Source organism: Centroberyx gerrardi, chromosome 6 (genome assembly GCF_048128805.1).
Source record: "Centroberyx gerrardi isolate f3 chromosome 6, fCenGer3.hap1.cur.20231027, whole genome shotgun sequence".
Taxonomy (NCBI): Eukaryota; Metazoa; Chordata; class Actinopteri; order Beryciformes; family Berycidae; genus Centroberyx; species Centroberyx gerrardi.
The window spans coordinates 12,329,284-12,344,497 of NC_136002.1; the positions used below are offsets into that span (position 1 = coordinate 12,329,284).

General features: G+C 43.3%; 1 protein-coding gene across 1 annotated transcript in view; it reads right to left on the reverse strand.

Moving 5' to 3' along the window:
- Nucleotides 1–15,214, reverse strand: part of atm (ATM serine/threonine kinase) — a 41,277-nt gene that overhangs the window by 15,666 nt on the left and 10,397 nt on the right. Inside the window, exons 21-43 of the mRNA XM_071896602.2 lie at nt 13,906–13,981; nt 12,503–12,633; nt 12,148–12,265; nt 11,796–11,966; nt 11,020–11,195; nt 10,537–10,780; nt 10,028–10,143; nt 9,734–9,860; nt 9,242–9,441; nt 8,973–9,147; nt 8,389–8,547; nt 8,034–8,166; nt 7,504–7,599; nt 6,721–6,892; nt 6,063–6,204; nt 5,607–5,783; nt 4,015–4,192; nt 3,197–3,305; nt 2,557–2,715; nt 1,842–1,950; nt 1,302–1,390; nt 1,016–1,118; nt 208–356 (exon numbers count right to left, since the gene is read on the reverse strand). Coding sequence (XP_071752703.2) covers nt 208–356; nt 1,016–1,118; nt 1,302–1,390; nt 1,842–1,950; nt 2,557–2,715; nt 3,197–3,305; nt 4,015–4,192; nt 5,607–5,783; nt 6,063–6,204; nt 6,721–6,892; nt 7,504–7,599; nt 8,034–8,166; nt 8,389–8,547; nt 8,973–9,147; nt 9,242–9,441; nt 9,734–9,860; nt 10,028–10,143; nt 10,537–10,780; nt 11,020–11,195; nt 11,796–11,966; nt 12,148–12,265; nt 12,503–12,633; nt 13,906–13,981 — 3,309 coding nt within the window. The remainder of the gene's footprint in view (nt 1–207; nt 357–1,015; nt 1,119–1,301; nt 1,391–1,841; nt 1,951–2,556; nt 2,716–3,196; nt 3,306–4,014; nt 4,193–5,606; nt 5,784–6,062; nt 6,205–6,720; nt 6,893–7,503; nt 7,600–8,033; nt 8,167–8,388; nt 8,548–8,972; nt 9,148–9,241; nt 9,442–9,733; nt 9,861–10,027; nt 10,144–10,536; nt 10,781–11,019; nt 11,196–11,795; nt 11,967–12,147; nt 12,266–12,502; nt 12,634–13,905; nt 13,982–15,214) is intronic.

Here is a 15,214-nt window from a genome sequence, read left to right on the forward strand (position 1 = left end):
TGGGTGCCCTGTGCACAGCCGTGCTACTCATCCAGGGTGCAGCTAGAGCAGGAACAATACAACATTCAAGATGAAAGTAATCCTGGTGTGCGCTGGATTACTTTGATCTTGAACAACATATTAATTATTTCTTACAATTAATACCATCCAAAACAGGTTTATAGAAACTTGACGTTGTGCACTTCTCCAGATGCCCCCCCACCTCACCTCTCTGACAGGTCACAGTCCCACTGGCTGTTCCTCCAGGCGGCCTGGAAGCGGAGCTCTCTCAGCTCGGCCCCCCACTCCACCCCTTCACTCTCCAGACCCCTCAGGTAGGTGGTGAGGATGCTGCTCAGACCGAAGTTCTGCAAGCCCTGGTTTACCCAAGAATGACAGATAACATTGTAGCATCTAAACATATTAGAGACTGCGTTACACTTCAGTTCACTATGAAATTTGTCTTGTATCTCAACAGGAGATATAGCCCATTCATTGATGCATATATCAGTAATATACAGTGTGTAAAAACTATTTAAGATTAACAGTTGATCATAGAAGCAAACAGACAGACAGACAAATATTACTGAAAGCTGCACTAGGCAACTTCACACGTTCGCGGCTCCAAATGGAAGTGAGAGGTAATTATGTGACAACTGTTTGAACTTCAATATCCAGAAATCATGTAACATGATGTCAGTAAACTGCACACAGCATGCTGATCGCTTTATAAAAAAGGATCCCAAAGGGACAAGAGAGGCAAAAGATCTAACATAGGTTGATTCCAGCTTACTCTTAGTGGAGTGTTTGCTTGCTGCTGTTTAGTAAACAGTTTGTTTTCAATCTTTCAAGTTTTGATTTTCCTCCAGTGTTCATACCTGACACCAGAATTTCATTTGGGCAAATAGGGTGAATCTATGGCAGCTCATTTAGAGGGGATGGGACAGCCCCAGTTGGGGCCCCACTTTGTGATTTAGGCTAAGTTGGGTGTATTTACACATTAAAATCTTGCCTAGTGCAGCTTCAAGTGTCTTACCTCCACAATTCCCACTTGTCTTGTAACCTCAGGCAGAGTAGAGTGGAGGTCGTATGAGGTCAGGGCTTTTCCCCACATGGCCTCATGCTCATACGTTCGAATCCTATAAATTGGTATGACAAAATAAAGTTTGTGATTGTGGAAAAGACTACTGACACTGCAGAAACAAGTGATAATGTGATTTCCAGTGGACCAGTGTGTGGTAGTCTGCTTGTTAGCTAGTGCTCTGAAACAGTTGCGATGATGTTTTCAAATCTTCCAGTCTGATCGCTGTCTAAGTGATTACCTGGTCAGTGGACTGGTCATCTTCTCCCCTCCACAGCCATACAGACTGTCAGGCTCTCCTATGCTCCGATACACCTCAATCAGCAGCTCCTACACATGTTTGGAGTAGTAACGAATGAGCGGTAAGACAGGGTTGAAATAATAATCTTAATACACAGGACCGAGGGAGCAACATAGTCTTATGATATCAGAATTACTGTGCTGTAATTGTAGGAAAGTACACCAAGGAGGAGACAGGTGAAGATGGATTTTAAGCTGTAAAATACTGAGATGGGGATTGTGAAAAAAGGAGGTGCAATTCAACATTAGGTAGGCCTAATATGTAGTACACTCCCTGTAGGTAAGTTACTCCAATACAGGGAGTTTAAAGACAAAGGGAAAAAGTCTTCACTAAATGATAATTATACATACTACAACTATATGCCCGTTGAACCAGGATGGGATATAGTAGTGTGCAGGGCTCAACATTACTCAAAAGGAATTTTTTGGGGAGCAAAAACATAATCTAACAGTGAAGCCTCTTAAGAAAAGTATAACTGACCTGCAGGCTGATGCCGGTGTCTTCCATGCTCTTCTCAGTCAGGCTGGAGAAGGTGACGTTCTGGCTGTTCTCCTCAAAATTGATCCTACGAGACACTCTGGCCTTGGTTCTACAGATTACATACAGATACAGAGATCGGTAAAAAAGGGAATGGGATGGTCCACAAATTCAGCCATTTTCTTGATACACTGAGTTGAACTTTGTTTGACCTTCCCACAGTGCCAAGATATTGTGTTGTGGCTCATGCTTATCCGTTTCATATTCCCATTCCATAGAAACAGTTTTTGAGAAACTTGCCAGCACTAGAGCCAAAAATTATGTTTTTATTATTATTTTTTTGTTACTTATTTTTTATTTGCCATCTATTACACTTACCAAGTGATTTAATGATTACCAAATCATTAGATTTCATGATTACCAAATCATTAAATCACATACTCCTGTTTTTTCCTTGTTTATAACAGGCAGAGGTAGTAGAGATCTAACATTTCGTTTCTGTTATTAACACATTAAGCCGGACGTCTCCAGCTCTGTAGTAGCATTTACTGTCATTGTGTATAAATAACTAATACATGAATGAGCAAGGTGAAGTTCAACAATACTCAAAGTCGTGTGGACCCATGTTTTCAGTCAGGGACACAAAAATCAAATCAAATCTTCCTTCAAAAACCTTGAAAAAATCACATCCATTTTAAAAGTTAAAATCCTTGCGTACCTGCGACTTTCCTCCATGTTGGCCTTGATCTTGTCGACATAGATCTCAGAGTAGAGCAGAGCGGTGAAGTGTGCCGAGCAGGACTGGGCAGCCATGGCCACCTCCAGGTAGTTCAGCTCCAGCCAGAAGTTGGAGTGACACACCGTACCACAGGAGCTACTGGGAGACAGAAACAGAGAGTCCAGTTCAGAGAAATACACTGTAAGAAATACACACAGCATGTGAGTGTACAAACACCTATTCTGTACACTGCAGGGAAAGAAATAAGAATGGGGCGCAGCATAGACACATCACAGTTACACATGCCAACAAGAAATTGCATGTGCACGCTCACACACACACACACACACACACTAATATAATGCATTTTAATGACGTAGCAGATAAAGAGCAGGCCCAAACCGAATATGCAGAATCCTCAAACATCTAGTTTCATCTACAAAAAAAAACACGTTTTTAAGTAAGAAAGAAAGAAAGAAAGAAAGAAATCACAGTATTGGGGTTTCTAGCTAAAAACATGAACGGAAATGAAAGAAATATCCACAGATTCCTTTTGGCTCTGCTAACAAGACATACAAAAGCATCTAAAAGTTAGATTTTTTTTTTTGGAAAGTATGATTATGATCATAATATTACGAACCTGTCAGAGTCCAGTGGTCTCTGTTGGTGTCTCAGGTAGTCAATAACTGCCAGCATGGTACGCAGAGAGGCCTTGTCGAACAGGCCCTGACTGGCAGCGTCTGACTCTCCTGTACAGAATAATAGATGCTAATCACAAATGACGCACAAAAATCATGACGAGTGCTAACTCTAATGACAGTATCAAGTGCATCATTATCATTTGGATGTATCACTACCATTCAATGTCAAAATTTATTAGGTTAACAGCTGAGAAATAACTCAGAATAGAGATTTTTTTTTAGGAATGTGATTGAGAACACAAAGCAGGAACAAAGGCAGGGAAACTTTAATATATCATTAGAAATAAATGGAAGCTGAAAAATCACATCAGCGTTTCCTTTCTATTTATGAAGGTTAGAGCACAACCCACTAGAGAAAGTGTGTATTGGTGTAATGGAGTGGCTGAGATGAATGGGGGCGGACAGTGAAAAAGTAGGAAGGATCACCGAGAATATTATTGCCTAAATCAGGAAGATAGATGAATAAAGACTATAGAAAATTTCTCAATAAGTCATGAGGAAAGGATAAATAAGGCAGGGTCATAAATTACATGGCTGAGCCACAAATCGCAGAGATAAATAACTCATCGGGTGGCATGTGACCGGCGTTGTATAGGACCAGTGCGCCCCCCTCGGTCCAAAAAAGATTCTGTGATCGACTAGCGACCTGTGCAGGGTTTTTCTCTGCCTTCTGCCCAATGCATGCTGGGATAGGCTCCATCCCTCTCCATTAAATTATTCTGATTATATGTAATCTCATGTTGTAATCTCAACCCACCAGAGTCGGTGGTGATCGGCGTGGCGGAGCGGCTGGAGGCCTTGGCACTTCGGGAACAGAAGGTGAAGAAGTCCTGGATGTGGGAAGAGAGCAGCTCCCTCCAAGAGCCGTCTGAGTCCTCCAGCAGGACAGAGTGGATGATGAGGGGCAGCAGCCTCTGACAGAAGTCCGCCCTCACCTGGGAGACGAGCGGAGGAAATCGGGTCGGGTTAGAGCCAGAGATTTGGAGCACAGTATGTGTATGACATATGTCATGGTGTAGATTCAGCTCTTCTGTAGTTGTAACTGGCTGGTTATTGCTTTTAACAGGATGCTTTTGGCTTTAACTGGTCACACACGTGACTTAAAGAGGGCTACAAAATGCTAGTGGACTCGGTAAGGTACTCATATATCACTGTTGTCAGGAGAAAACCTTGCATCTCCAAAATGTCAACTTTCCAGGAACTAAGACAAACAGCCTTGTTGTTAGCTTGACCACCATGCATCTTATTGGCTTTTAAAAAGGTTTTGTAAACCCAAGGATCATAGAATTTTCTCAACCCATAGATGAGCATGTAATCCTCAAAACATGAAAATCACCAAAACTGAAGTTTTAAGAAGCAAGGTTTTCACCTGACAGCGATGATATGTAAAGCACATTTAACATTAACACAAAATGCAAGCCATAGATTCTGTTCACTTAAGGATACACATACAAGCAATAATAATGCCATGAATAACCATGGTTGCTAGGGTGTACAAGGTGGTTGCTATGGTGTTTCTAGGTGGTTGGTAGGGTGTTTCTAGGTGGTTGCTAGGGTGTACTAGGTGGTTGCTAGGGCTCTTCTAGGTGGTTGCTAGGTTGTTTCAACTTGATTGCTAGGTAGTTCTAGGTGGTTGCTAGGGTGTTCTGGGTGGTTGCTAGGGTGTTATAGGTGGTTGCTAGGGTGTTTCTAGGTGGTTGCTAGTGTGTAGGAGGTGGTTGTTAGAGCGTTTGTAGGTGGTTGCTAGGGTGTAGTACATGGTTACTAGGGTTCAAGTTCAAGTTCAAGTTCAACTTTATTATCCCGCAAGGGAAATTCGTTTGGCCGAAGGCATCCATATTTAAATCCATGTGAGCAAGAAGAATACAATTCAATACAAACCACACAATACATTTCAACAATGAGACTATAAAGAAGTGAGCATAATACAGCACAATACATTTCAACAATTTTAGAGACAGGAGACATTCAACACATGAAATAAGTCACCGCAGTCCCCCACCCTTCCCATGTCCTGTTTTGAATCTGAGGTGCTATGTTCCAGAGATAAAGTGCTTTGTGCTATGTGCAAAGGACGCTATTTCTGAGCTTAAGTGTGACAGTGTTATGTGCAATATTTGACTGTACACTGTCTGTTACCCCCCAACCCCCCCTTCCATATTGTTACTGGTGATGATGGTAATTTGATGTTTCTCTCTTCCTTGCAGAATTAGAGAACTTATTCTACCTCTTAAAAAGCCATCAAATCTCTTGATCACAAAAAAGAAAGGGGGCAGGGATGTGTGGTTGGTGTACGCAGTCCAATGGTTATGCGGTAAAGGGTTTCAAAGGTAACTTCCATGTGCTCACCAGACACAGCGGTCGTGACAGTAGCAGAGCCTCGCTCCTGACCCCTCCACTGTCCAGCAGGGCCGTACACAGAGACTTCAGCCAGGGCTTGTGGCCGCCCACCTGGGGAATCCAAAAGTCCTGGCTCTCCAGCCTCTCCCTGGCCCCTGAGCTCTGCTCTGGACTTACACCAGCCACCTGAAGGGGGAAAGGGCTCAGTAATGAATTAGCAAAGACAGACATTATATGTGCATACACAGAAACATGGACACTGGCTCACGTCTGTACTACAGCAGTCAAGAGAATGTATTTATTCCAACAAACCAGCAAATCATAAACGGTTTAATATGTTTAGTTTATTAGTTTGCACAGAAATCAATGTGAGGACTGGACCTTGTGAGCAGAGTTTAGCTTGGTGTGACACACACACACACACACACACACACACACACACACACACACACACACCTAACCTACCTTATTCTTGGCCTTTCTAAAGGGGTTGAGGTAGGCCAGCATCGGGTCTCTGTTGTCTTTGTGTTGCTCCCAGAAGTCGGCTCCAGACTCAGTGGCGAGGATGTTCTTCACACACTGAGCTGCTGCCTGCCTCACCTCAATACTGGTAGACAATCATGGCACAACAAATGTCAACACATCACCCACATGCGCTCACTTTATTAGGTACGCCTATCTAGTACTGGGTAGGACTACCTTTTGCCTCCAGAAAAACCTGAATTCTTCGAAGCAGGAATTCAACAAAGTGCTAGAAATGATCGACAGGAATCTCGGTCCATGCTGAATCAATAGCATCAGCTTCCGTTCAATGGCACATTCATGCTGTGAACATCCTCAATTGTATTTCTCAACACATTTTGAGACACCCTGTCATCACTGGAGACATATGACATGCAGCATTCCATTCTACTTCATTATATGTAATGTGTTATATTCCATTATACTCAACGTCAAATAGTCAAAATCTCACTTCCTTGTTTATTAAAGTCAGAGGTAAGAGAGAAAATATTTTGTATAAAAAAGTACTCTCACTGCAACTGACAGAGACTGCCAAGGTGTAAACTTTGCCAATCACTACTGTTGGTTATTATTATTATGTGAGGTTTAGGGTTCACTGTACCAGTGGTGAGTGAGCGCATCGTTCATGCAGTTGAGGATGATGTAAAGGCACTGGGCTTCAGTGGAGGTGAAGAGAGACACAGCCTTGGCATAGAGAGGATCTCTGCCATGGAGCAGAGCGATGGTGGAGAAATCTATCGGGCCCAGTTCTCCCAGACAGCTGCCTGCCGCCTCTGGAGGAAAACACACACGGGAGGAATAGTATCTGAGGACATCGTTATGGCTCTGTGGGCTGAGGCGCACACCTGTCACTCGCTGTTGCTGATAAGAATCTGGCTCACAATCTTTATTTGTCATATTTTCTATCACTCTTCTGTGCATCTCACAATGAAGAAATGACATTAAGATGATGTTTGAAAAATGAATAATATATTTTAGGTAGAGATTGAAAAGGGGAGCATTATATGACGTTCTCTGCTTTTACCATAATGCTGTACATTTTTTTCATTTTTTGTTTGTCCCATATTCATGGCACCTCCACACCTTGACTGGATTTGAAAATTTCATTCAGTGTTGCTCAGGATGTAGCTGGGCAATAACACTGTCAACTAGCCCATATATTGTATCTATTGCTGAAAATTATTCTTCACAAAACAAATGTCACTGAACACGAAATGACCGTGGGCCTACAACTCCATATCCATTTTCCAATATCCAATACTTCTCTACACTTTTTTGTACTTGTGAAACACTTAAAGAACTGAAAATGATGAAACTTTCCAGACCTGGCTGGGAAGGCAGCATACTGTAGCTGTATAAAGTACCTAAACTATAGAAACTGTACCTAGGATGTCTGCTCCTCCAGGGTGGTTGGCTGCGAGCTTACAGAGCTGCAGCAGGCTGAGGACCAGCTTCACCAGCACACTGTCAGTGGGCTCCACTGGAACAAGGAGAGAGCAGGAGAGCATTGGGAAGAAGCACATCACACATACAAGTTTCTATAACACTACCACTTTAGTAGCCTATGCTTCCACAACTAAATCTGTGCCACCTAGAAAACAGAAATAATGAGCATATCTACATCTTTCCTATCTAGGTTTGACCATTTTTACTTATTTTCACAGATCATGCTGCTATATTTCTTTGCTATGGTCCAATTTCTTCCAATTTAAGAGTAGCTGCGGTCAGCCCAAGTGCAATTACAGCACTGTCCATGTAAATATCCAAATAAGAGCCATTCTGAAACTTCAACACCTACTGGAACTGATCCTGAAATGGGCCCAGGAGCCACTGGGCCAAAAAGCTGCTTGGTAGAGCAGGTGACAGTATCAGAGTGTTTACACATACACCCCTACACCCCCTATACCATCATACCATGGCACTCTTTGAGCAGCTCTCTGATCTGTCCCTTGTTGTCATGCAGCTGTCTGGTCAGCTGCTTCAGCCCCTCTAGTCTGGTCAGAGGTAAGGAGTCACAGGACGCCACTGACAGGAAGTGGGTTATCTCCTGTGGAAGGGGAACATGGGAGATGTAGTTAAGGCATTGCTATATATTTGATTGTTAATTGACTTTTACAGAGCCAGGGAATAACAGGAGTCACATATGGAATATTGTGTCTCTGACTAATTCCACTGTGTGTGACTGATACAAAACATTAAGTGTCATGCATGTTTTGATTGTGTGTATCTGTGTGTTGTGTATGATTCTGTGTGTATCTGTTACCGTTACCTGTTCTAGTGTGAAGGTCCCAGCGCTGTATTTGAGATTGTGCTGTACAGACCGCAGCTCTTTGAATTCGGGGCGGTCAGGGAAAGGCTCCAACCTGCAGATGGCGCCCTTCAGCTTCTGCTGGTTCTCTATCACTAGAAACTGCAACAGACTGAGAACCTACAGAGCCAGAAAGCAGCAGAAATATGAATAAATAAATAATCCACATATGCTTGCATATATGCTTGAATTTATATGTAAATGTTAAATTTTGTTACGTCACACATAAGTCCTTTCAATCAGTGCTATTACTTATTCCTACTAGTAATTTATGGAATAGCTTGAATGCAATCAAAGGAAGCAGATGGCAATTTCTCAGAATTTTAAATGTCTTAAGAGGGGCTAGATTAGTAATAAATTACTATAGGATTCTAAAAATCCTGAATAACTCATGATACAAGGCAAACTGGCTGCCAATAAAGTCATGCTTTTTGGGAGTAAATTCTGCATGATTTCGTGGCTAATGCATTTTTCCACAGATGAACCATAATCCCATAGGAGTGCATTGGCTGCAGTGAATTTTATGACGACTACCTGTGACTTACCTGCTGTGAGATGGCGGGCCGGCTGGTCACCTGAGCAGTGAGCGTCCCGACGATGACCTGCAGGTGGCAGTCTAGAGCGTTGTCACAGAACTGCAGGGCCGCCCGACACACTGCGGTCAGCAGGTCGCAGCACAGAGAGAGGCTTCGGTTCGAAACCTCATCACACTGCGCCGGTCTGCGGAACACAAACAGGTTAGACCATGACAGGAGAGACGGGATAGACGGTACTGTGTGTGGTCTGTGTGTGGTCTGTGTGTGTGTGTACCAACCTGCTGTTGATGTGGTGGATGAGTGTGTAGATGATGTCTCTCAGGACGAAGGCCCAGGCTCCTCCCAGGCCGTCCTTCACCTCCCTGAGCAGCAGGCTGACAAACAGGTGGTACATCAGGAGGATGCGATGGCGCTCGTAGCCGTTGGTCGTCTCCGCTGCCCTCTCACACACCGCCAGCAGGATCTTCTGGATGGAAATCTACAATATAATCCACGACAACAAGAACAACACACAATGACAAGAACACAAAGACAGGACAGGGAAAGAAAAATAGTTCATGTTAAACATAAGTCAATCTTTGGCTAAAACAATTCTAAAGCATTCACAGGATAAAATGTTCATTTATTGATCACTGGCAAGACAAGGAAGTAGTGCCATGGGAGAGAAAAGGTTTATCAAATAAATACATTACTGTAAAAGGTCATACAAATGCATAATAACAAAGAACAATAAAACTCATAAAGCCATAAATGCTTCCCGAAAATCTTACCGGGGTTTTGGACAGAATGGCTACCACTGACTTGTGGTTGGCACTGTGACACTTGCTGAGGTAATCCAGTGTAGCTTTGATGACATAAGAGCAAAAGTACGGTGGGTTTGGTGCAGGGTCCAGTTCCCTATGGGGAGAAAACAAACAGCAATTAAGTCATGCATTTTTCAAAGGATTTTTTATATTTAGTTAGAGAAATGGATACTTTATTAATCCCTGGGGGGAAATTGGGGTGTTGTCATCAGAATAGTCTCAGTAAAGAGTAGAAGGCATAAAGGTTTAAATTATTATTACCCTATAAAGCGCCTGAGGTCTCCTCTCTCCCCTTCAGTTCCGGCTCCTTCATACAGAGTCATCAGCAGCTCCACCACGATGTCCGCCAGGTTACTGTGGATCAGGCTGTCGATTTGCTGTGGACAGACATGGGGGGAGATATGTAGTATTCTCTAAGACATTTGCCATTTCAGTGTTTCTCTACATACCCAAAATAAATATTTATTTACTGTCCTCAGAGAAGATCTTTTTCATGTTGCACACAGCCTGTGGTCATGTATAACTTATTGTGTAGATCATGGCACTAACATTGCCCAGGCTAGTGACTGATTCCCACTGGGGCCACCCATTCTAAAAATGTATATACACCTGTGGTAATGTGAAACAGTTTGGAAAAAGCTTCCACCAAATGGCATGTTATCTTGTGTAAACCTCACCACAGCCCAAAGTTCCCGGCTACCGTTACACTTGTCATTTTGACGTGATTTTTGACAGGAAAAAAACAAAACACCCAACATCTCTGCCCTCACCTGCTTGCCCAGGCAGTTGGCGTCTTTGAGTAGGTCGTAGACCTTGTGGGCCTTCTCTCTCTGCTGGGCAACCTGCGCATCCTGGCCAGACAAGGCAAAGTATGGCAGAATGTTGACCATGATCTTCGGGAAGCAGTCTGCCAGCAACTCTCTCCAGTCCTTCCCAAGATGGCTGCCGATAGACTTCACCTGCTCGAAGTCATCCAGGAAGACCAGGTGGGGGATCAGCACCTGGTAGGAAGAGCTGGGAGAGTACAGAAGACGACCAGGATGAAATTATACTCTATAGTATGTTGTTGAGGCACTCATTCATCATAAACCCTTCTTCCATTTTATCACCGATTACACTTTTAATGTGGTCTGACACCTTAGCAAGGTAGAAAGACTGCAAAAGACTTAAAGGAGGGGACACCAAATGGCTGTCACAAAGCGGCATCCGATGGGAGCTGCAAGTGAAAGTTAAGGACAAGTTTATTTCCTCACCTGTAGAAATCTTTGAGTGTGTCATGGTTAAGGAGGGTGTAGGGGAAGGACTGAAGAGTGTAGCGGTCGTCAGACTGTCTCTGCCCCAGCCACTCTGCCACCAAGTAGTACAGGTGAGAACTGACAAATGTCTTCACACTCCTGTAGCCCAAGGCTCTGGATACACTGCACAACATCTGTGGAGAAATGAAGGGAAAAATAGTTCATCTTATTCCATTCGACTAAAGTGGGTACTGCTCTTACTGTAGTCTATTTGTTGTTTTTTAAAGGGAAATGGGTACTCTCTCAATTAGTTTTTAGGATATACAATGCATACAATAAATATGTAAGTTCAGATTCAAATAAACAAATTCATTCAAATATCATAGCATCCTAACTTGGTGATATAAAGTATGTTTTACTTGTCAAGTGATCAGGAAGATGTAGGATGGTAATATTTTGGCTAAACTGGAGGTGTATGTTCCATCCAACATGAAGTTTTTGGAATGGACCACTGACAACCATTCTACTGTAATATAGACAACACACTTAAAAAAAAAAAAACACATTTCAATCAAGCACGCATATTTTTTCATCATAGAAACTATTTGATATAATAAATGTTTTACTGTTGCCGTGGTATTCTGCGTTAATGTCTAAACTCCATTTCTAAACCCAGATTCAGTGATTCTGTGCTCCATTTCCACAAAACAGAAATCACAACGCCCAACAGAGGGATCCTGTAGATGGAAAGCTGACAGTCCAGTAAACAACCAGAAATAGTGTGAATCCCTTACCTTTATGATGAGCTGCTCCTCTATATTGTTTTCCTTGTAGGACTGGAAGAGGGCAAACAGAGACTGCTTCTCACAGACCGGGCTGCAGCACAGCACCACAGACACACTCTTTAACAGGGTGGCCTTGCGGTTGAACGTCTCGTCCTGCAGGTCCTCTGAAGAGCCGCTTTTCTGTGTGCATGCACGCAGACACACACACACACACACACACACACACACACACACACACACACACACACGTATGAATAATGTGGGCATACATGCACGCAGACACATATACACACAGAAAGTCAAAAAGAGGAGGGCATTGACACATAATAAACTATGCCTGATTTGTGATCACTGATCTTACCGGGAGCCTCATTCCCTCCTGAGCCTTCAGGTAGACATTCTCAAAAGCTGCCTGCTGGTGTTTAAGTGGCAGCATCTTTCTCTTGTCTGGGTGGTCTGGTCTCATCTCCAAAAACAGCCTGGACACAGGGGGGAATAATGGATGGTGCACTTAATTGATTGAAAGCATCTAGTGTTCCTATCTTTTCTACTGCTTTTAGCTTTCATATCACATCTATTGTATCATTTATCTAGCTATCTATCAGTTGCATATATACACATCTATCTAGCCATCAGTCTATCATATCCATCATCTCCAGTAATCTATCTATCTATCAAATTGGATCTGATACATTAGTAGTGATAAGTTTACCTACCTCTCCACTGACATGGCTACCAGCATGCGGACATGATGGTGGGGGTCTGCCAGGTGGGACGGAAGGACGACTGACACTGCAAGCTCCTCCCCTCTCAGGCCGAGGACCGCCCATTTACAGCACGGGTCAGCCTGGCACAGGGAGACATGTCAAAAGAACAAAATCAAAATCATAGAGGTGTTGACCAAAGTGAATGACCTGTTATAAATAAAATGGAAGAAAATAAAAGGAAATATACAAGAAAGTAGAGAAGAGGGCGCGGCTTTTCAGTTGTTATATTTTGTTTATATGACTGGAAGTTTTCTTACTCTACCAGCCACATTAGTGATTGACCAAACGTGTGGGTGTTCTGTTCAAAAATCACTAGATAAAGCAGCCATCTTGATAAAATAGCGAAAGTGGCTGGTTATCTTTAGACTCCACAAGCCACTGACGGATGAAAAAGGTAATTTCCTGCTCTGTCAAACATGATATGAACAAGATCCCTAGAGATTTGAAAAACTGTCACATAGTCAGCGGTGAAACTACCATATATGCAGGTAATGCAGCTGCATTGGGGCCCGCAACAGTTTAGGGCCCGCACGCACGGGCCCCTCTTTATCTCGCCACTATCGTATCATAAGATCTTGAGCACTGAGTCTACAGTATACACACAGCCACTAAACCTTAATGGTAAGCAGTAAGTATTTATAGTACTCAATGAGCCAAGTCATCTGCTCCATGGTGTCACATACTTGATGTCATTCTTTCACCAAATAAATAACAATACAATAACATAAAACAGTTTTACATATAGACTACTCTATGTTACATTTCTAAATTAAGTTTAAATAAGGATTAATGAGCGATTTGATGTTCAAAAATGTGCAAAATGTGCCCCTGCCCCGCAGAATTCTGAGTTATGGTGATTATGGACACATGCGTAGGCTACTACTGCGTTAGAAGAGTTAGAAGTTAGAAGAGTTAAGACAGCAAGTAAGTGTCACCGATTATGTTTTCATCTGTGTCAAGGTGCGCTGTCACCGATTATGTTTTCATCTGTTATGGTGCTCTGACACCAGATTTTGTCAAGTATAGCACGGCGGTCTGTTTTCCTAGTAGTCATTTAATTTAGGCGCCAACTGTGCAGTGCATTTCGCTGTTGCTGGTCGTGCTTTCACTTCTTTCATTCGCTACTGACATTACGTTATGTTACCATAACATAACGTAATCTTATATATAACAAATCTTATACGAGAACCTGATCACAATAAATTCTGGTGAGGTCGTAACGGAACAATCCGTACCGAAGGGAGAGGGGAGGAGGAGAGGCAGGAGGAAGGCAGGCCGCAGACTGTGCAGAAATAGACTGCAACAAATAGCAAATGCATTCCCTGATATTGAGATCCTCTGTGAGATCTTACCTCCAGCAAGCCAACCAGACACTGCACTAAAGCAGCTCGCACAGTTGCTGAACATTTCCCCGTTTGGCCCAGGATACTATAACAGAGCACAGTGGTTAAGTATAAGAGACTGAATCAGACAAAGTATAGCAAGTACAGCTACACTGTAATTATGAATGGATGTAGACAGAATGGATCAGTTATGCAGAACCAGACACAGATTGCTCATAAACCACAAGTTTTCAAAGTCTGAGACAGAGAGCATCACATCAAATAACAATTTAAACTAGAATACATTTCCTGGAGAAAATGCGTGGGCTAGCTGTACAGTACCGGCAAAGACACAGTTCTAGGTAGTTGCTAGGGTATTCTAGGTGGTTGCTAGGGTGTTTCTAGGTGGTTGCAAGGGTGTTTCAAGGTGGATGCTGGGGTGTAGTGGGTGGTTGCTAAGCTGTAGTAGGTGTTGCTAGGGTGTTTCTAGGTGGTTGCTAGGGTGTTTCTCTCTTCACCTTTATTTATTCTGGGGGAGTTTCACTGAGAGCAATGCTCTCTTTTTCAGGAACGCCCAGATCACATTCACACCTGGAAGCTGACCAGTACAACCACAGTCTGATCTGCTGGCCACTGAGCAGCTCCACTGGAGCGGTTGGGGTTAAGGGCCTTGCTCAAGGGCACCTCAGTGGTGATAATGAGGGAGGGACAAGCGCTGCTTTTTCAGATTCAAGATTTATCCTGCCGGTCCGGGGGATTGAACCAACGACCTTCTGGTCACAAGCTCGCTTCTCTAACCTTTAGGCCACCACTGCCCACATAATTGGTTGCTACGGTGTACTAGGTGGTTGCTAGGGTGTTTCTAGGTGGTTGCTAGGATGTACTAGCAACCACCTGGTTGCTAAGGTGTACTAGGTGGTTGCTAAGGTGTTTGTAGGCGATTGCTAGGGTGTACCAAGTGGTTACTAGGGTGTGCTATGTGGTTGCTAGGGTATACTAGGTGGTTGCTAGGGTCTTTCAAGTTGGTTGTTAGGGTGTACTAGGTGGTTGCTAGGGTGTACTAGGTAGTTGCTAGGGTGTAATAGATGGTTGCTAGGGTGTTGAGCTGTGTGTGTGTGTGTGTGTGTGTGTGTGTGTGTGGGTGGATGTGTACCGATGTGTAGTGTGTGTGTGGCTGACTATCTCTTAGGAGAGATAGTGTGTGTGTATGTGTGTGTGTGTGTGTGTGTGCAGGTAGCTGTGGTGTGAATGTGTGTGTCCGGGTGGTTGGGGTGTCTGTGTGTGTGGCTATAGCTATGGCTGCAGTGTGTGTGTGTGTGGCCGTCTATCGATAGAGAGC